Source organism: Kogia breviceps, chromosome 8 (assembly GCF_026419965.1).
Source record: "Kogia breviceps isolate mKogBre1 chromosome 8, mKogBre1 haplotype 1, whole genome shotgun sequence".
In the NCBI taxonomy this organism is placed as follows: domain Eukaryota; kingdom Metazoa; phylum Chordata; class Mammalia; order Artiodactyla; family Physeteridae; genus Kogia; species Kogia breviceps.
The window spans coordinates 29,970,272-29,989,613 of NC_081317.1; the positions used below are offsets into that span (position 1 = coordinate 29,970,272).

Genomic DNA, 19,342 nt, shown 5'->3' on the forward strand with positions numbered 1-19,342 from the left:
TTTTTTCCTATGCACCTATGGTCAATTAATCTACAACAAAGGAGGCAAGAATATACAATGGAGAAAAGACAGTCTCTTCAATAAGTGGTGCTGGGAAAACTGGACAGCTACATGGAAAAGAATGAAATTAGAATATTCTCTAACACCATACACAAAAATAAACTCAAAATGGATTGAAGACCTAAACGTAAGACCAGATACTATAAAACTCCTACAGGAAAACATAGGCAGAACACTCTTTGACATAAATTACAGCAATATATTTTTGAATCTGTGTCCTAGAGTAATGGAAATAAAAACAAAAATAAACAAATGAGACCTAATTAAACTTAAAAGCTTTTGCACAGCAAAGGAAATAAACAAAACGAAGACAACCTACAGAATGGGAGAAAATATTTGCAAATGATACGACCAACAAGAGACTAATCTCCAAAATATACAAAGAGCTCATACAGCTCAATATCAAAAAAACCCAAACAACCCAATAAAAAAATGGACAGATGATTTCCCCCGTGGCACAGTGGTTAAGAATCCACCTGCCAATTCAGGGGACACGGGTTTGAGCCCTGGTCCGGGAGGATCCTACATGCCGCGGAGCAACTCAGCCTGTGCGCCACAACTATTGAGCCTGCGCTCTAGAGCCCACGAGCCACAGCTACTGAGCCCACGTGTCACAACTACTGAAGCCCACGCACCTAGAGCCCATGATCCACAACAAGAGAAGCCACTGTAATGAGAAGCCTGTGCACTGCAACGAAGAGTAGCCCCCACTCACCGCAACAAGAGAAAGCCCGCGCCCAGCAACAAAGACCCAACGCAGCCAAAAATAAATACATTTTTTTAAAAAATTGGTAGAGTAATATTCCACCTAGAGGGATGGGATAGGGAGGGTGGGAGGGAGATGCAAAAGGAAGGAGATATGGGGATATACGTATATGTATAGCTGATTCACTTTGTTATAAAGCAGAAAGTAACACACCATTGTAAAGCAATTATACTCCAATAAAGATGTTAAAAAAATAAAATAAAATAATTTTTTAAAAGTGGGCAGAAGATATGTATAACTGCATCACTTTGCTGTATACCTGAAACTACCACAATATTGTAAATCAACTGTACTCCAATATAAAATAAAAATTAACTTTAAAAAATGGGCAGAAGATCTAAGAAGATATACAGATGGCCAACAGGCACATAAAAAGATGCTCAACTGCTCATTATTAGAGAAATGCAAATCAAAACTACAATGACGTATCACTGCACACCGGTCAGAATGGCCATCATCAAAAAATCTGCAAACAATAAATGCTGGAGAGGGTGTGGAGAAAAGGAAAACCTTGCACTGTTGGTGGGAATGTAAATTGATACAGCCACTATGGAGAACAGTATGGAGGTTCCTTAAAAAACTACAAATAGAACTACCATATGACCCAGCAATCCCACTACTGGGCATATACACTGAGAAAACCATAATCCAAAAAGAGACATGTACCACAATGTTCACTGCAGCACTATTTACAATACCCAGGACATGGAAGCAACCTTAGTGTCCATCAACAGATGAATGGATAAAGAAGATGTGGCACATATATACAATGGGATATTACTCAGCCATAAAAAGAAACAAAATTGAGTTATTTGTAGTGAGGTGGATGGACCTAGAGTCTGTCATACAGAGTGAGTAAGTCAGAAAGAGGAAAACAAATACCGTATGTTAACACATATATATGGAATCTAAAAAAAGTGGTTCTGATGAAACTAGAGGCAGAACAGGGATAAAGATGCAGACGTAGAGAATGGACTTGAGGACGGGGGCAGGGTGGGGTGTGGAGGAGAAGCTGGGATGAAGTGAGAGAGTAGCACTGACATATATCCACTACCAAATGTAAAATAGATAGCTAGTGGGAAGCAGCTGCATAGCACAGGGAGATCAGCTTGGTGCTTTGTGACCACCTAGAGGGGTGGGATAGGGAGGGTGGGAGGGAGGCCCAAGAGGGAGGGGATATGGGGATATATATATATACATAGAGCTGATTCACTTTGTTATACAGCAGAAAGTAACACAACATTGTAAAGCAATCATACTCCAATAAAGATGTTTAAAAAAAAAACTACAGTGAGGTATCACCTCACACTGGTCAGAATGGCCATCATCAAAAAGTCTACACATAATAAATGCTGGAGAGGGTGTGGAGAAAAGGGAACAACTGTCCTACACTATTTGTGGGAATGTAAATTGGTACATCCACTACGGAGAACAGTCTGGAGATTCCTTAAAAAACTAAAAATAGAACTACCATATGATCCTGGAATCCCACTCCTGGGCATATATCTGGAGAAAACCATAATTTGAAAAGATACATGCACCCCAGTGTTCATAGCAGCACTATTTACAATAACAAAGATATGGCAGCAACCTAAATGTCCATCAATAGATGAATGGATAAAGAAGATGTGGTATATTTATACAATGGAATATTGCTCAGCCATAAAAAGGAATGCTATAATGCCATTTGCAGCAACATGGATAGATCTAGAGACTATCATACTAAGTGAAGTAAGCCAGACAGAAAAAGAAAAATATCATATGATATTGCTTGTATGTAGAATCTAAAAAAAAAAAAAAAAAAGATGCAATGAACTTATTTACAAAACGGAAATAGACCCACAGACATAGAAAACAAATTTATGGTTACCAAAGGGGAAGTGGCGATATAAATCAGGAGTTTGGGATTAACATATACACACTACTAATATATAAAATAGATAACCAACAAGGACCTACTATATAGCACAGGGAACTAGCCTCAATATTTTGTCATAACCTATAAGGGAAAAGAATTTGAAAATGTATATATGTGTATGTATGCGTAACTGAATCACTTTGCTGTAAACCTAAAACTAACACATTGTAAATCAACTATACTTCAATAAAAAACAAAAAACAAAAACTTTATAAACTCAAAAAAGTGCTTTATATATATAGCAGTTATGAATTTGAGTCTATATCTCAAACATGCAAACATATCATTTCTTTTAGTTTATTTTTACTGAGATGCAATTCACATACCACAAAATTCACCCTTTCAAAGTGGTCAGTTTGGTGATTTTTAATATATTCACAAAGTTGAGCAACCATCTTTTTTCTGTTTAAGTCCAGAAAATTTCTTCAACCCCCCCAAAAAAATCCGATGCCCATTAGCAGTCACTCACTATTTTCCCTTCTCCGCAGACCCTGATGTCCGCTATTCTACTTTCTATCTGTGGATTTGCCTATTTTACACATTACATATAAATTGACCATACAATGTAAAAAAATAAAAATAAAATAGGAGTATTTTTTCCCCAAACCCCATGTGATATGTGATTATTTCTCCCCCTTCAGTCTTAAGTGGGGCAAGATCTATACACGCTCAGTTTTCCTCAACAAAAGCGTGACTTGCTCTGGCCCACTCTTCAGAACTTAAGCTTAAGAGCAGGTTGGTGTGCACAGGGCTAAGTCCAATCCCAAATTAGCAGGCTTTCTACTGGAGTGCCTCAGCTCCAGTGAACTAGCGTCTCCACTGCCATGACAGTGCAGTGCATGCAAAGCTATGGCGCCCAGCATGCATGTCTGTTCCTCTCAGGAGCAAGACACCAGCGCCTGTGCCCCTGCCGCTTCCTGCCTAGTTGGTGTCCCACAGTGTGTCTCTAAATACATTTGGAAGAATAAGCGGGGAGAGGAGACAGTCCCAGGCAAATGCAAAGAGCAGAACTCATCTAGTGGAGTGACAGCATCCCTATTTTCTGAGCAGTCTAAATCTGGATCTCTGATTCAGGGGGCAGACAGGAGAGAAAGGAAATCTCCCTAGGTTTTCTCCCATGATCTTTGTCTTCAGAGGAGAAGCTCAGGTTTTCCATGAGGTAAAACTGTGTGTGTGCGTGTGTGTGTGTGTGTGTGTGAGAGAGAGAGACAGAAATCCCTCACTGATTATCCCTTCAGGTTGGCACTATAAGTTTCCATCTTTTTTCACTGTCATTGTTTATGTTTTAGTGGACAGTTGAGAGGTGCTCTATCAGAGGCTGTTAGCAAAGTGCCATTTTAAACTGGAAAATTAGACACTTATAATTTACTATGAATAATTGGCCTTCAGTTCAGAGGCTCCACCTAAACTCCCAGGTTCTTTGTGGCTAAAAGGAATTTATTCCTTTCTTTGCTCACCCCACCAGTCCCTGCTAATTATTACTCTGCGGCCTGGGTCTAAGCTTCCTAATGAAGCCCCCCTGTGTGGAAGGCAACAGGCTTCTCCTCAGCAACAAGCAGTCTGGTTTCTGTATTTTGACCAGTTCTTTGTTTGGGAGGCCTAAAGAGATCCTGATATGAGCCCTATTATCATTTGCCGGTACACCAGTTACCTTTGGCTGAGAAGATCTTTGTCGTACACATTTCCTGCTTACGTCACTGCTTTCCCCTCCTACATTCTTGGTTGAGTAAAAGGATAGAACCCTGAACTGATTCCTTGGCAAGAAGCAGATCACAGAGTTTCACCTACGTGTCCTAATTTACTAGTGATCAAAGATCCTAATTTGTCCAAAGACGTCCTGTCTGAGATCAGAGAGATCCTGGTAAAACCCTGAGAGGGAGGAAAAAGGACTTTTTTTTTCTTTTTTTTTTAAAAAAACACTTTCAGGGGCTTCCCTGGTGGTGCAGTGGTTGAGAGTCCGCCTGCCGACGCAGGCAACGCGGGTTCGTGCCCCGGTCCGGGAGGATCCCGCATGCCGCTGAGTGGCTGGGCCCGTGAGCCATGGCCGCTGAGCCTGCGCTCTGCAGTGGGAGAGGCCACAACAGTGAGAGGCCTGTGTACCGCAAAAATAAAAAACAAAAAACAAAAAAACCCCACTTTCATCTGCCTCTTTCTTCATCCTTGGACTTGCCTGATGGGTGTCAGATCCTTTTAGGCCACAAAGAAGAGGCTCAGGTTACCTTAGCGATCTGTATCATCAGAACAGGGACCGCAGACAACACCATCAACAGATGCCAGTCTCTATCCTAATGTCACATTTTTGCCAGCCTCCTGGTCCTCTCAGCATTCTAATGCCCCTCACCCCTTAGGGATGTGGGAATTCACAAGTGCTTAGCCCATTCCATGCCAGAATGTATGGGTCTTGGGAGGTACCCTAGGGCTCAGACAATTTGATCCTCCCTCCAACATTGCTAATGCAGGCTCCTGTAGCTCTGATACTGTGCTGGATGTGGAACTTCTCTAAAAAAGTTGTCCAGGGCTCCTGAGCTACACCCCTGGGAGGCACAGGACATGCTTCAACTTGATTTCCAAAAATCATTCTGGAGCCTTCTATTGCCCTGCCCCTGGAGTTTGACAGCCAGCATGAGGCAAGGAGCATGGGATGCCCCTTCACTCCTTCACAGCCAGACCAGGCAGGGTTCTGTCTCCTTGGGAGACACCCTCAGCCTCATCTTCCCCATTCTAGGGTTTATTTTAGAAACTCAATGGTCTTATGCTATAGACCATGGCTCTTGGTTTTCCCATCCAAGTCTTTTCAGAATTCCAAACAAAAAAAGCAGTACGTGTCTCAAGCATATAGCTCTGGCAAGCCAAAAGAGCTTTACTTTTAGACTCTGTGTCTGCTGTATATCCATTCAGAAAAGTGATCAGCTCCCCTGAAACAAGGAACACCATTGGGAGCAGAGCCATAAGATAAGTAGAACCAGCTAGGGAGGCTTATAGGAGTGAAAAATGTATCTGTTAAAATTTCAAAAAGATTATCTCACTTAAAGAATTTTAGACACCAAGGCACTTTAAAAGCATCTCCTTCAAATCATATATTGCAGTACAGGAGACCATAAACAGTGTTCTACCTGACTCTGAGGACAAAAGCAGCTCTGTTTGGCTTCTGAGGCTTGTAACATACACACAAGGAGCTCAGGATTAACAGAGGAATAGCTGGAATTTCTTACAAAAGCCCCGTATGATCTGACATTGTCTGTGAATCACCGCTGCAGCTTCCACTGCACTTTGTTGGCACGGCCCATGCCAGGCAAGTGGAATCCCCAGGACTGCCCTTCTGAAGGTACATCAAATACACCAGAATGCAATGTTTGGAAAGCAAATGCTTGTTAAGCCATCAGGAGAAGCAGACAAAATCCAGGAGAGGCAAAGAGAAGAGGGGAAAGCAACTTTCAGCAATAATATTACATGGCAGCAAAGTGGAAATGTGCCCGTCACAGATTCACTGTGACCAGGGACCTGGCACTTCAGACGCCTATCCAAGGAGCCTAGAAATCCTCTATCTCAGAAAGAATTCGCCCTAATTAGAAGCATTCTGACAAATAAAATCCCAGAGGAAAATGCTGTCTGTCACTTTTCCCTTTTCAAATCACACGTTACCCTAGTTTCCTGGAAAAATATGTCTAGACAGACTTTCTGCCCCTTGAAAAAGCCAGGGACCTGGTCTTTGAGAATCTTGCTTGAAGATGTAAAAAAAAATTTCTAACCCGACTTCCAGAACCTGTGGGTGAGGATTACCACGAATGATCAGTGAATGCCTGCTCTCAGAGGTCAGACACTACGAGTGTGAGCCGGCTGAAGGTTATTAAAAGAGCCAGTCCTCATTCCGATAAAGCACATACTGGCAAAGCCACACAAAAGAAAATTAAAACAATCAATACAGGTCAAAATGGAAACCGGATGAAGGTTTCAGCCAAACTTGTCTTTGCTTCTGCTCTAATGGATTGACTTTTAGATGCTGAAGTCAGCACAATTTGCAGATTCAAGGCATTGAATATGGAAGTCAAAGTTGGATAGAAATTTAATTGAAAATATAGCAGATCCTTGACATTTCCGAGGGTTAATGCTGCCTCTCACACTTACCAACTTCTCCCATAATTGAGTCGCACTTGAAAAGTCTTCTTTATCTCTTGAAGTGACTTGTATGTACCTTGGCTCTGCACAGCTGCTCTTAATATATTTAACAGAAAACAGTCCACAGATAATCTATAGATGTATGTATAGGCTTTGAAAGATCCACAGTGAAACTTCCTATAGGGAATTCTGCTTATTCATGTTCAAGCTTGTTGGGGGTAATCCTATGTTCCTGTGGAATTTACCAGACAACAGATAAAATCCAGGAAGTATAGCCTACCCAAGGGGTTCTTGGCCTAGCAGGCCATGTCAGCATGGTGGGTAAAATAACACCTTCCTCACTCAGAAATGTCTATGTCCTAACCCCTGGAAACTGTGGATGTATTACTTTACATGACGAAAAGAAATTTATGTGTGTGATTAGATTAAGGATTTTGAGATTATCCTGGATTATTCAGGTAGACACAATGTAACCTTCCTTATAAGAGAGAAGCAAGAGAGTGAGTCACGGAAAGAAACGTGACAATGGAAGCAGAGCTCGTATGATACGATTGCTGGGGAGGTAGGGGGAGAGCGGGGCCACAAGTCAAGCAATGAAGGCAAGAAGCTGGAAAAAGCAAGGAATGAATTCTACTCTGGAGCTTCCAGAAAGAACACAGCTCTGCCAACACTTTGATTTTAGCCCAGTGAAACCTATTTTGGACTTCTGACCTCCGGAACTGTAAACCAACACATTTGTGTTGGTTTAAGCCACTCAGTTTGTGGTAATTTGATACAGTCAACAACATTCATCTTTAACACTCTTCCTCCTCATTTTCTGTTTCCAACATCAAATGAAACATCCAAGTCAATCAAGGTTTCTAGAGTGATCTTTTTCTCTCTTTTAGGGACGACTCCCTAACCACCTCATTCTCTCACCTGCCATGATAACTCCTCCAAGGAGTATCTGCATTTCCAACAGGACCAGGGGGAAGATAGTTTCTATAGAAGGAAACAGAACTAATGTTGAGTAACTACTTAATGCCAGGCACGCAGCGGGTGTTTTGCACATATTTTATTTCATCTTTCCAACTCCTTTCTGAGGTATCACTCCCCGCAGCCACTTTGTGATAAGGGTACCAAGATTCAGAGAAGGTAAACAACTTACACTGTGAACGAGTCACCAAAGGTGGGTCTGGCGCCCAGCTCCACATGACTCCAAAATTCAAATTCTTTCCATCAGCACATGCTGCTTCTAATTTACTTATACAAAACAATGAAATGCTAACATCAGCGTGACTGCATCAATTTGGAAGAAACAGTGGTTTGGGAAGCAGGCATCACTCCCTGGAAAGCTATAAGTGAGGGGACAATTTGACTCTGGGGAGGACCTTTCTGATAGGTTGTCATGGACGCTCACCGCTGTTTTTCTCTCAGGGACAGAACCAATCGATGGGGTATGTCACCTTTCCTAATTATTTTAAATCTCCTCATAGGGGTATTTGCTTTTGGGCTTTTTGCTACTGACATTTTTGTAAACGCCGGACAAGTGGTCACGGGGCACCTGACGCCGTACTTCCTGACGGTGTGCAAGCCCAACTACACCAGCGCAGACTGCCGGGTGCACCACCAGTTCGTCAACAACGGGAACATCTGTACTGGGGACCTGGAAGTGATAGAGAAGGCTAGGAGGTCCTTTCCCTCCAAACATGCTGCTCTGAGCATTTACTCCGCCTTATACGCCACGGTGAGTATGACCCACGTGGAGTTTTGGCTGTGATGGGTCTCTCCGCCACCCTCCCCCCCATTCTTTCATTACTTCTGGTGACTTTTAAAGTCGTGTTACAATATGTTTCTCCTTTAGTATATCATGCTGTTGCCCCCACCCTCAACATCCCAATGTAAGACCTGCCAGAGGATGTGAATTCTGGCAAGACTGTTGCTAATCACTTAGTCACATCTCCCATTTTACAGATGCAGAGACTGAGGCCCAGAGAATAGCTAAGAACACAGAGTCAGAGCGGAGGCCCCGGCTCCTGGCACCGGGTATGGGGTTCTTTCACTGCCCAGAACAGCACTCTTTGCCAAAGCTTTGGTTGGTTCTAGAACAGCACACATTCCTCACACTTGTCTACAAATTTGCGGGTGTGTGCCTCGTGTGAACGCCTGCCTGGGCAGCGCGGCAAACCCGGATAAAGACGTGGCTTTCCTCTGCTCCTCCTATACTCTTCTTCATCACTTTGCCAGGACAGATGGGTGATCCTAAAAGACCCCCAACACCCACAAGTTTACTTCTCACTGTTCCCTAGGTCACACAAGCTTTGACTGCCCCCACTGGGGGTATAATAGTCTAAACTTTTTGCTCTCATCACAGAGAAAGCCCAAAGTGTGTCTCACATCTTAAAATAGAAGAAATGATGGTGTCCCTATTTTTTTTCCTGCTCTTTAATTGCATCCTTTGGAAATGACCTCATTTCATCTTTTTCTGACCTCCGTTTCCTTAGAACCAAGCGTATAGAAGTAGAGGGATTAGTACAAAGGTTCCACTGCTGGATGTCATGTGTATTTACCTGTGGATGAGTGACTATTGGCTGAAAACACCCCTTTTCCTTCAATTTATTTTATATTCAGGGTGTGACTAGTCTGGTGATTCTCAGGGAAAGGTGAGGTAGGAGAAGGCAGAGGAAAGACCCTTTTCAAACTACGCAGTCTTCCCAGAGACTCTGAGTGTGCCCTCGCCCCACCCCCAGGGAGCATGTCCCCTCCCATCCAACGACAGTCACTGCACTCCCTACGGAGTCTGCTTCTGATGGAAGTGTGTCCATGCCATCACCCCAAATACATACATTCAGGGTGGAGTAAAGGTGATTGATTACAGGTCTGGTCCACTTAGTAGAGTTTGAAAGAAATTGCTGAATATTCTCTTTAAAACAATGGCGCTTTTTTGTCCAATTTATAGGATAACATCTATAGGATCAATTTTCCAAAATAAGTCTAATTATTTCTTTTAGATCTACTCTTTAATAAATACATGTCAAAAGTGATTTCAGCTACCCGCATATTAAGGAAACATGAACATAAATAATACAGAAGTCTGATTTACAAACAGACCAGTTTAGCTCAATGAGGTTTCTTGGCTATACTGCCCACCCCGCCAAAAATCTACACCAGGTATTTTTAAACAAAGTCTTTTCAGGCATTTGGCATAGTTTCCAGTTTTCAAAATATCGCTTTGTGTCCTAGATTATCGAGGACCTAAGTTATATGAAACAATGTACTCTTGCACCTTTTTCTGTATTTTTATCAAACTCAAGTCATTGTTGTATGAAATCAATTTTTACAACACCATTATAAAAATAAATGTTACTCATCAAAAAATACTGTCTCATCAAGTGAGATATAAATTTCTCTTGGGAAGAAAGAAGTCATCTTGCTCAGAATAGATGCTTATATAGCACGTTTTCAAGGATTCAGATATAATCCGATTCAAATAATGCCCCACAGACAGACTCTAATCAGAAACCTTGAGACAAGATTCCAATTGTGTAAACATTTTTCCGAGACCCTATTATGTGTGCTTTCAGAAATTAATCAACAAGGATTTCCTAAGTACTAGTTAATGCTGTGAAGAATACTAACCATAGGCCCATGTTATTAATAGTTTGTAATCTTATAGGGAAGATTTATAAAGGCTATAATTAAAAAACAATATAGAAGCATAAAAAACTAAATTTAAATATATCTAGTATAGATGTTAAGTAACATTTCCTACACAGCCTCAGAATGGTGTAATGATATGCTCTAATTTATGTAACTCTGATCTAACCACAGTTTTATAGGGTATCTATTACATGTAACAAAGAAAATCCCATCTTCCTGTATTCACACCAGCGTTGAAGGATCATTCTAGGAAATTAAGCTTATAATAATACTTTAAAATGCATCTATGTGAACTTACATGTGCTCAGGCCATACAAGCACACCATAGATTGTAATTTAAGTATTGGCATACTATTTTTCTGGGTTGCAAACTCATTTAGCACACTTGTTAAGAAGCGGTGATAGATCAATTACGCCCTCTGGTGGTTTCTTGTAACCATTACCAAAGGTTGTGTAACAAAGTATTTACCTGTTTGAAAGAGGCACATCTTCCTAACGCTAAGCCACAAGGGACACATTTAGTAACTGAGCCTATGAAATACTTAAGAGTCTCACCCAGCTCCTCACAATGGAATAAGAACAACCTACAACTCACGTGTCATAAGTTGCATCATCCTTTACTTACATCGGGACTTCCCAACTTTTTATATGTCGTGGCCCACATAGAAATTTTTATTTTAAAACATGCTGGAGTAAATGAATGGATAGGGCTGATCAGGCTATCCCAAGGATGGTGAGAATCAATTTCCCAGCACAACTGAAACGTATTTATGTGACACACTGGTTTGGAAGTTCTAATTCAGTCAATTAACTAATCAGTCAATGCTTTTATATTGGTTGAAAGTGTGAAGAATACGCTAGGATTATGGGGGACACAAAAAGTGAAATTTATGGCCACTCACCTCCCTGGTCTTCTCCATAAAATTAATTCTCATAGAAGATTTATTTGGCATCTGAGATTCTTATTTGGGTTTCCTAACACCCCAAGTGATTCTTTAGTTTGTTGCATAAAAACTGCATGCTCTGAACCTGATTATTATGCAGTCATTCATGTCACTGTAATTTCTGTTCCCATACCCACCAGAATACAAAGCACCGAGACCAATGTACATTCGTTCATCGTTCTTGCTTTGGTGCAGGCCCGTTTGTGTGTGCTGGTGTCTGTCCATGCTTGTGTGTATATACACCGTATGCAGAGGCTGCCAGTCACTCCCCGGTCTCTGTCCTAACCTAGATGTACATCACAAGCACAATCAAGACGAAAAGCAGTCGACTGGCCAAGCCGGTGCTGTGCCTCGGGACCCTCTGCACAGCCTTCCTGATGGGCCTCAACCGGGTCTCTGAGTATCGGAACCACTGCTCCGATGTGATCGCGGGCTTCATCCTGGGCACTGCTGTAGCCCTGTTTCTGGTAGGTCAGCTTGCCTCTACTTTTTTCCCCTCTGGTGCCCTCTGAAAGGCTGCCCAAGATCCTGGCAAGTCAGGCTCCTCAGACTCCAGTCTAAGTCCAAGTTCCTCTGGCCCCAACCTTGTGAGTTGCAGTTACTCGCCAAGTATCCTGTGCCCTTTCTTTCAGAAATATGACTGCATGTTCCCCCTGTGGGTCGGGAGTAGGATCTCTTCAGGAAGGACGGCTTGCTCCACTTGCTTCAACCCTGGCCTTGGGGCTGGGCAGACGCAATTTAGCGTACCTTCAAACCATGATTCTCCAAATACTTGTTCAGAACGTACTGGGAGCATAAGCTAAGTGTTGCTTGGAGGAAGAACAGAGAACGAAGTATTGACGCAAGCAGGCAGCTCCTTCTCCAGCATTTCAAGAAACTCCACTCTGGCCCAGACTTGCATATCCCACTCAGAAATATGAAAACCCTCAGCTAACCACACCCAGACTTTTTAGGGGGCCTCTGTTATCTGAACATGCCTCTTGGGCATCTTATTTCCACTGTAAGTGGCCTCTCAACCACATAATACTTCCTGGAGAAGGGTTTTGGTTAAGTTTTATTGTTTTTTAAAATTTTTACAGATTTGAGGTATGATAGGCATACAATAAATGGCACAGGAAGACCTACAGATACATCCTTCTCTCCCACCCTTCATTCCTAAGCAACCACTGATCTTCTGTATTAGATTACCCTAAGATTTAATATTGATGGAATCATATAGTATGTATTTTTTTTCCTGGCATCCTTCACCCAGCATAATTATTTAGAGAGTTATCCATGTTGTAAGCATGTTATCAGTAATTCCTTTTTCTTGCTGTGTAGTATTCCATTGCATGGGCATACCATAGAGGTTCAGTTTTAAAAATTATCTTCAAGGATTTAAAATATACCCAGAAGGGACTTCCCTGGTGGCACAGTGTTTAAGAATCCGCCTGCCTATGCAAGGGACATGGGTTCGAGCCCTGGTCTGGGAAGATCCCACATGCTGTGGAGCAACTAAGCCCATGCGCCACAACTACTGAGCCTGCGCTGTAGAGCCCGCGAGCCACAACTACTGAGCCCGCATGTCTAGAGCCCGTGCTCCGCAACAAGAGAAGCCACCACGATGAGAAGCCCCGCACCGCAACGAAGAGTAGCCCCCCGACTCACTGCAAGTAGAGAAAGCCTGTGCACAGCAATGGAGACCCAACGCAGCCAAAAATAAATAAATTTATAAAATAAAATAAAGTACACCCAGAAGGATTTACAGTAAATCACTAGGCCTGCAGATGTTGTGCATGAAATCAATCTCCTAATAACATTCAGCAGGCCTCCCCTAGGAGACAGAAGCCATTACAGCCTGGATGTCCTTCCTATCCCTTCCATATGGGGATTCTGTATATATGTCCTCCCCAACATACAAAATGCACATATGCCTCTCCCAACCTCTAACTCAGAGTTTCCCAATATTTTTACCTGTTCAGATACACACAGAAAATGCTTGCATTTACTCAGAACCTTACTTGGCAAACTCCATTTGAATTCAAAATTATTTTTAATGGATCAGTCTTTCTTTCTTGAGTGAAAGATGAGGGACTTAAATGCAAGTTCTCTGGGTGAAGCAGCAGGAAAAGTGGTGCTGAGATGCTCCTGAGATGTTGAGCTCTCAGAAGATATTTCCCTAAGGGTGCTTTTTAAAAGGGGGAGAGAATACAGATGACTTCAAGAGAAGAGAGGATTTTGCACACAGAGATCAATAGTACATAAATGAAGGCTTGGACTCCAAAGAAACACTTTTGCTCTCCCCATCAGTCCTGGATCCAGCTCAACCCCAGCTAAAGAGAAAAAGCGGTACTGACTACTGTTCCAAGCAATTTCATGGGGTCTTTATGGGATGAAATCCAAAAACTTTGTGTTTGCCGAGGCCCCATACACAAATTCTAATTTAACATTAAACTTGTGTTCTCTCAGTAACTTGCAGCTCTCCTTCCTACCACGTGGTTACTGTTGAGTCTTGTATTGCCTTCCCAATTGATGATGAATGTCAAAATTTGTTTTCCACAAATGATCTTTATGTAAGACCCATACCTGCTGTTGAATGGGTCTGGTAGGAGGAAGGCCACACTGTCCCCCACTGTATCTGCATGTACACACCTCACATATACACTCGCCAAGCTGGGAAATGGGAGGAGCGGACCTTGTAGAAGAGAATGGAAGCATTCCAAAGCAGAGACTTGGAGGAGGCCGAAAAAGAAGAGTCTGAACAGCAGCATATTTGTGGCCTATGTTCATTATGGTTTTGTGTTTCTTATGAAGATCAAAGTGGGGGAAAGGGGAAGGAAGTTAGTTGAACAATTACTACATGGCCTACACTTTATACACACCAAATCATGTGCTCCCAGGACAACCCTGACAATGTTTTTTACTGAAGTAACTTTGGTTTATAATGTATGTTTCGTGTGTACATTATAATTTGACGTCTGTATACAGATGCTCGCCCCCAAAAGTCTACTTTTCATCGGTCACCATATAATTGACTCCCTTAACCTATTTTGCCCTCCCCCCACCCCCCTTCCCCTCTGGTAACCACCAATCAGTTCTGTGTTTGTTTTGTTTATCGTGCCCTAACAGTATTCTTATCCTCATTTTAGAAAAGAGGAAAGTGAGGCTCACAGATAAGTAACTTGCCCAATGGCCACCCAGCCAGTAAGCCAGGAATCTGACCTGCTCTCTCCAACCCCAGAGCTCCTACACCCTCCACTTCTCCCATTTCCTGAATGGGGGAAGTTTAAGCAGAGCTGGAGAGTAAGGTAGAGGAGAGCCAGGTAGAGAATATCCATGTGAACATTCTGTGGGATTTGAGGAGCTACAGGAAAGATTCAGAGGCACTGGATATAGAAAAAAACGATGCAGAACAATGGAAGAGAGTATGGAAAGAGACAGAAGATGGTTAGGACAGACTCAGTTATGAAGGGGTCTCAGTAGGAAATAAAGACAAGTGGGTAGCAATTTAGAGAGGGAGTTTTAATGGAAGCAATAAACGTGCCACTAATAAATTATGTGACTATTTGCTAAGTAACTTAAGGGTAATCATCTTACGTAAGAGTTAAAGACTAGCTAACATTGCATTTTTGCTGTATGTTTGGCACTTGTTAAGAGGCAAAATCCTACAGCAGTGGTGCGATTTAGAGGCTATGGAGTTTAAATCTGTGTAACCTTGGGCAAGTTATCTAAATTCTCTGTGCCTCCTTATCTAAGTTGGAGAGGATAATAGTACCTCTCTTATAAGATTGCTGAGTGGATTAGATGAAATAAGGTAAACCCTCAGGACAGTACCAGACACATAAGTGGCCCTCAGTAAATGTTAGCTGTTATTATGAGGTGCTTTACATTCATCATGTCTTTTAATTGTTGTAAATCTATGAGGTAGGTATTATTCCCATTTTTACAGGTGAGGAAACAAGCTCAATGGGGGTAGACTGAGCATCCTTGGCCATCTGGTGATCCAACAGATGCTTCCTCAGCACCTAGACTGTGCTCAGCAGCAGACAGCCTGAACCATGCCCCAGGTCTTTCCATGGTCCCTACCCACTGGCTCGCAAGTCACTATGCAACGACATTCTAAGGGGGAAGGCCTGCCACCCGCAGAGATGGCCAGGCATTGACGGCTGCAGTCTGACCCCAATCTTTTTTCCCCTCATCCTGCAGGGAATGTGTGTGGTCCATAACTTTAAAGGAACACAAGGATCTCCTTCCAAACCCAAACCCGAGGACCCCCGTGGAGTACCCCTAATGGCTTTCCCAAGGATAGAAAGCCCTCTGGAAACCTTAAGTGCACAGGTACAGTAAAGTGGTTTTAGCAAGCCAAACCCGGAGGCTCCAGGCCTGTTATCTTGGAGGTCAACTAATCCATTCCTCTACTGGAAACAGGACATAACTGAATCCACCCAGCAACAATAAAAATCTTACATAAAGGCCCTCAAGAACTTCACAGCTTCCCTCAATTAATCCTGTATTCCTTCCAGGGCTTGGCCCTTCCTCAGGAAGTCTTAGTCATGCCTAATTTAAACCCCAACTGCTTTAGGATACCTTGACCTGCAATGTAATAATACACTTGTGAAATTTACACCAACTCTTGTGGGGGGCCAATTTGATTTAGTAACTAGGACAACATTTGGAAAGAAATGCTCTGTTACATCCAGTGATAGATGTAAATTGGCAGCACATTAAAAAAGGTAACTAAGTATCCTTTTGGATCTGTTTTGATGACCATCAAAAATTCAATGCAACAGTACTAACTGATTACTGATTTACCCCAGGACCTTGCTTCATGCCAGAGATCAATAACTAGCCACACAGTCCTGTGCTCAGAGAATTCACAGATGATCAGGAAAGGTGTATATAAATCAGTAATCGTAATATGGCATGCTGAATCAGAAACATGAAGCGCTTTGTGAACACAGATGAAGAAGGAATTTATTCTAAGGCAGGGAAAGCCACGGAGAAGACTTGCCACCTGAAATGAGCCCTGAAACATGGTATAAAGCGCTGACTTTTGGCCGAGACAGTTGCTAGGTGCTTTACAAATGCATTTTTACTTGAACAAAAACTTACTGAATCAGTAGTATAATTCCCATTTCACAGAGCAAGAGGAATATGAAGATAGCAACAGTAAATTACTTCCCCAAGCCACATAGCCAGCAAGTGGGAAAACTGGGGTGAGTAGCTCTTTAAGCAGACAGAATGGGGATAACTGATAAAACAGGGTTTTTATATCATGACACGTTTTTCATGTAGCTGAGTCCTGCTAAAATGGTCATTTTCTATAATAGTCTATCTCAACCTCTTGTTGTATTTGGCATTTCCTTACTGAATCATTTTCACAGAGTGCAAGAGAAGCAAATCTCCCACTGGAATTATCATGTACTTCCTATCAATATAGTATAAAATATTTCACTATTTTAAGAGTAACTGTCAGACATCTGAGAAACTATCCTATTTCTTTTCACATTTAATGAAGTCTAATTTCATTAATGAACCAGAAAAAAAAAAAAAGCTATTTCCACCTTGGGAAAAATATTTAGGGCTCTCCATTAAACCCAGTGCCAAGTGTTTTGTTCGTTTTCCCTTCATCTGTATTAAGGTGAAAATTTTGACTTGGTCCAATTAGAAATAACATACTGAAAATTATACTACTGGTTTATTTATATATAGCCAGTTAATGCAGGTTGAATGACGAATTAGCTAAATAATAAAACCTTGTAATGAAATGGTGAAATAGACTCTCCCTAGTTTTTCTTCCCTAACTATGTTCTTGTACCCGGTGAGGTCAGAGTCGTTCCCTCTATTTTTTGAGATGAAGCAACTAATGACAAAGGTGAATTTAAAAAGCAAGCTGAGATGTTTGCCAAGTTCCACAAACATATCAGTCTGTCCTTGTAAATGCTGTCGACTTTGCCCTGAATGTCCTGGTCAAAGAGCACCCTGTTTCCGCCCCATCCTTTTGCCCAGCACTGCTCAAGCATAACCTTCTGTCTGAAGCCTTCTCCAGACTTCTCCCTTCTCCCTCAGGACCAGTAATAGTTGACCAGGCCAAGAGACATCCAGGCCATGTTTTGGGGGATTCTACTTACATTGAAAAATGAAGTGCCAACCTGATTTCAAAACCTGCTATTCCCAATATAGATTTTTTTAATCCTTTAAAAACATGTATTAGTTTATTATTCACTACAGGCAGTAGTTGAACTTTTCAAATCTGTCCATGTATCTTTATTGCCATGTATATCCCCTCATCTGGGCACAATTTGAGGCCTTTCGTGAATACCAGGCTCGGGTCAAAGGGACCCCAGGGCCCCAGGTGTGATTGCCCCTCACAATTAGTGTCTGTAATCCCCTAATATCTGCCTCCCGCAAGGACTGAGAGATTAAGTATATGAACCATGTCTTTCTTACTCTCTATATTTCCTGGCATTCACTAGGGGTGAAATAAATTTGTGACAGATGGACAGAGGCAAGCCAGAACCAAAACCTGAACTAGACCCTCTAGTCAAAACTGAGAACCTAAAGTTGGGCTCCAGTCAATATCTGAAACTCCATGGTAAATAGAAGTTTATGAGTAATGATGAACAGGACTTCTGCAGGCTAGTCAAAATAAAGCTGCAGGAAGCCGGATGGAAAGTATTGCCTCTTAAGTGATGCCTTCCATACTAGTTGTGCAATATTCAAGTAACCAAGCATCTGCTTTCCACATAGGTAGTTAGGAGGATATACCCTTTATTTGTGGGTCAAGAAGAGAAAATGAGCATTCATTGCAAGCCCTCACATTCAGTCCTTACAATAATCCTGCAGTTGGCATTATTATTCAACTTTATAGATGAAGTGAGGCACAAAGAGTTTAAGTAACATGCCGAAGGTCACCCAGTTAAGATTAAGACCCAGGCCCAGCTAATTCTAAAGGGCCTGCTTGCTCTTGTACACCACACAGCCTGATGTTTAAGGAAAATTCCATTTTGAAATCTACAACTCTCAGCATTGAATATGGAAACACGCTCTAGGGGACAGTGTGTGTGAGCTGAGCTGCACGGGGCTGGCATAGTTTACACTGAGCTACAGCTCTTCCAAAGTAAATATGCCCTGTGTTTTCCCCTGTGGGCGAGAGCTTTCTGTGCAACAGCAGCAGCCATGGCTTCTACTAGAAGCTGCTCCTTTGTAGTTTCTGGGCTAGAACCATCTTCCTGGGAGGAGGACTTGTGGGATCTGAGAGAAGATATGAACCTGTCTTTAAAGCACGCATTCTCACACGTGAAATCCATCCAGCAGTTCAGAGCGCCTCAAGGAGAAGACTGTCTAGCTGGGGAGGGAAGACCCTCCCCCTCCCTTCCCTTCTTCCAGAGACATCCTTTCCCCTTTGCCACACGGAGCCCCAGAGCCTGCAGTGTTCTATCCTTCCCTCCAAAAGATCAACTCCAATTTGAGTACTTGCCTTCTGTGGTTGAGACGGTACATTTTCTAAAATCTTTCCCCAATACTAAAGAGAAACCAGAAAGTAAAAAATTACAGAATCCAAACAAAACAAAAATGGTCAAGTTTCCAAAGCATTATTTTGTGATGGAACAGAGCTGTTGTATCCCAGAGAGACCAGCTCCAAGCTATCCTCGTCCTGCGGCCTCACACACACTTTCACCTGCGTAATCAGCTTAGCATTGAGCAACTGTGTCTTTGTTGAATACAGTTTATATTAACAGAGAAATGAGAGATGAGCCAGTGTGTTAACTCACTGTGTGTGGTATAAAGTCTCCCGTGTCTCCTGACGGGGGCGGGGCGATATAGGGGGGAGATGATATTTTTTTCTTTAACAAAAAAGAAGGATCCAATCTATCTCAAGACTCAGATGCCTATGACCTTATTCCAGAAGATTCTGAT

At 42.2% G+C, this 19,342-nt stretch overlaps 1 protein-coding gene across 3 annotated transcripts in view; it reads left to right on the forward strand.

The window, feature by feature from the left end:
• Positions 1-19,342, forward strand: part of PLPPR1 (phospholipid phosphatase related 1) — a 262,742-nt gene that overhangs the window by 240,995 nt on the left and 2,405 nt on the right. For all 3 annotated transcript variants that reach the window (XM_067040120.1, XM_059072865.2, XM_067040121.1), the window contains 3 exons: positions 8,336-8,586; positions 11,734-11,910; positions 15,629-15,760. In XM_067040120.1, coding sequence (XP_066896221.1) covers positions 8,336-8,586; positions 11,734-11,910; positions 15,629-15,760 — 560 coding nt within the window. The remainder of the gene's footprint in view (positions 1-8,335; positions 8,587-11,733; positions 11,911-15,628; positions 15,761-19,342) is intronic.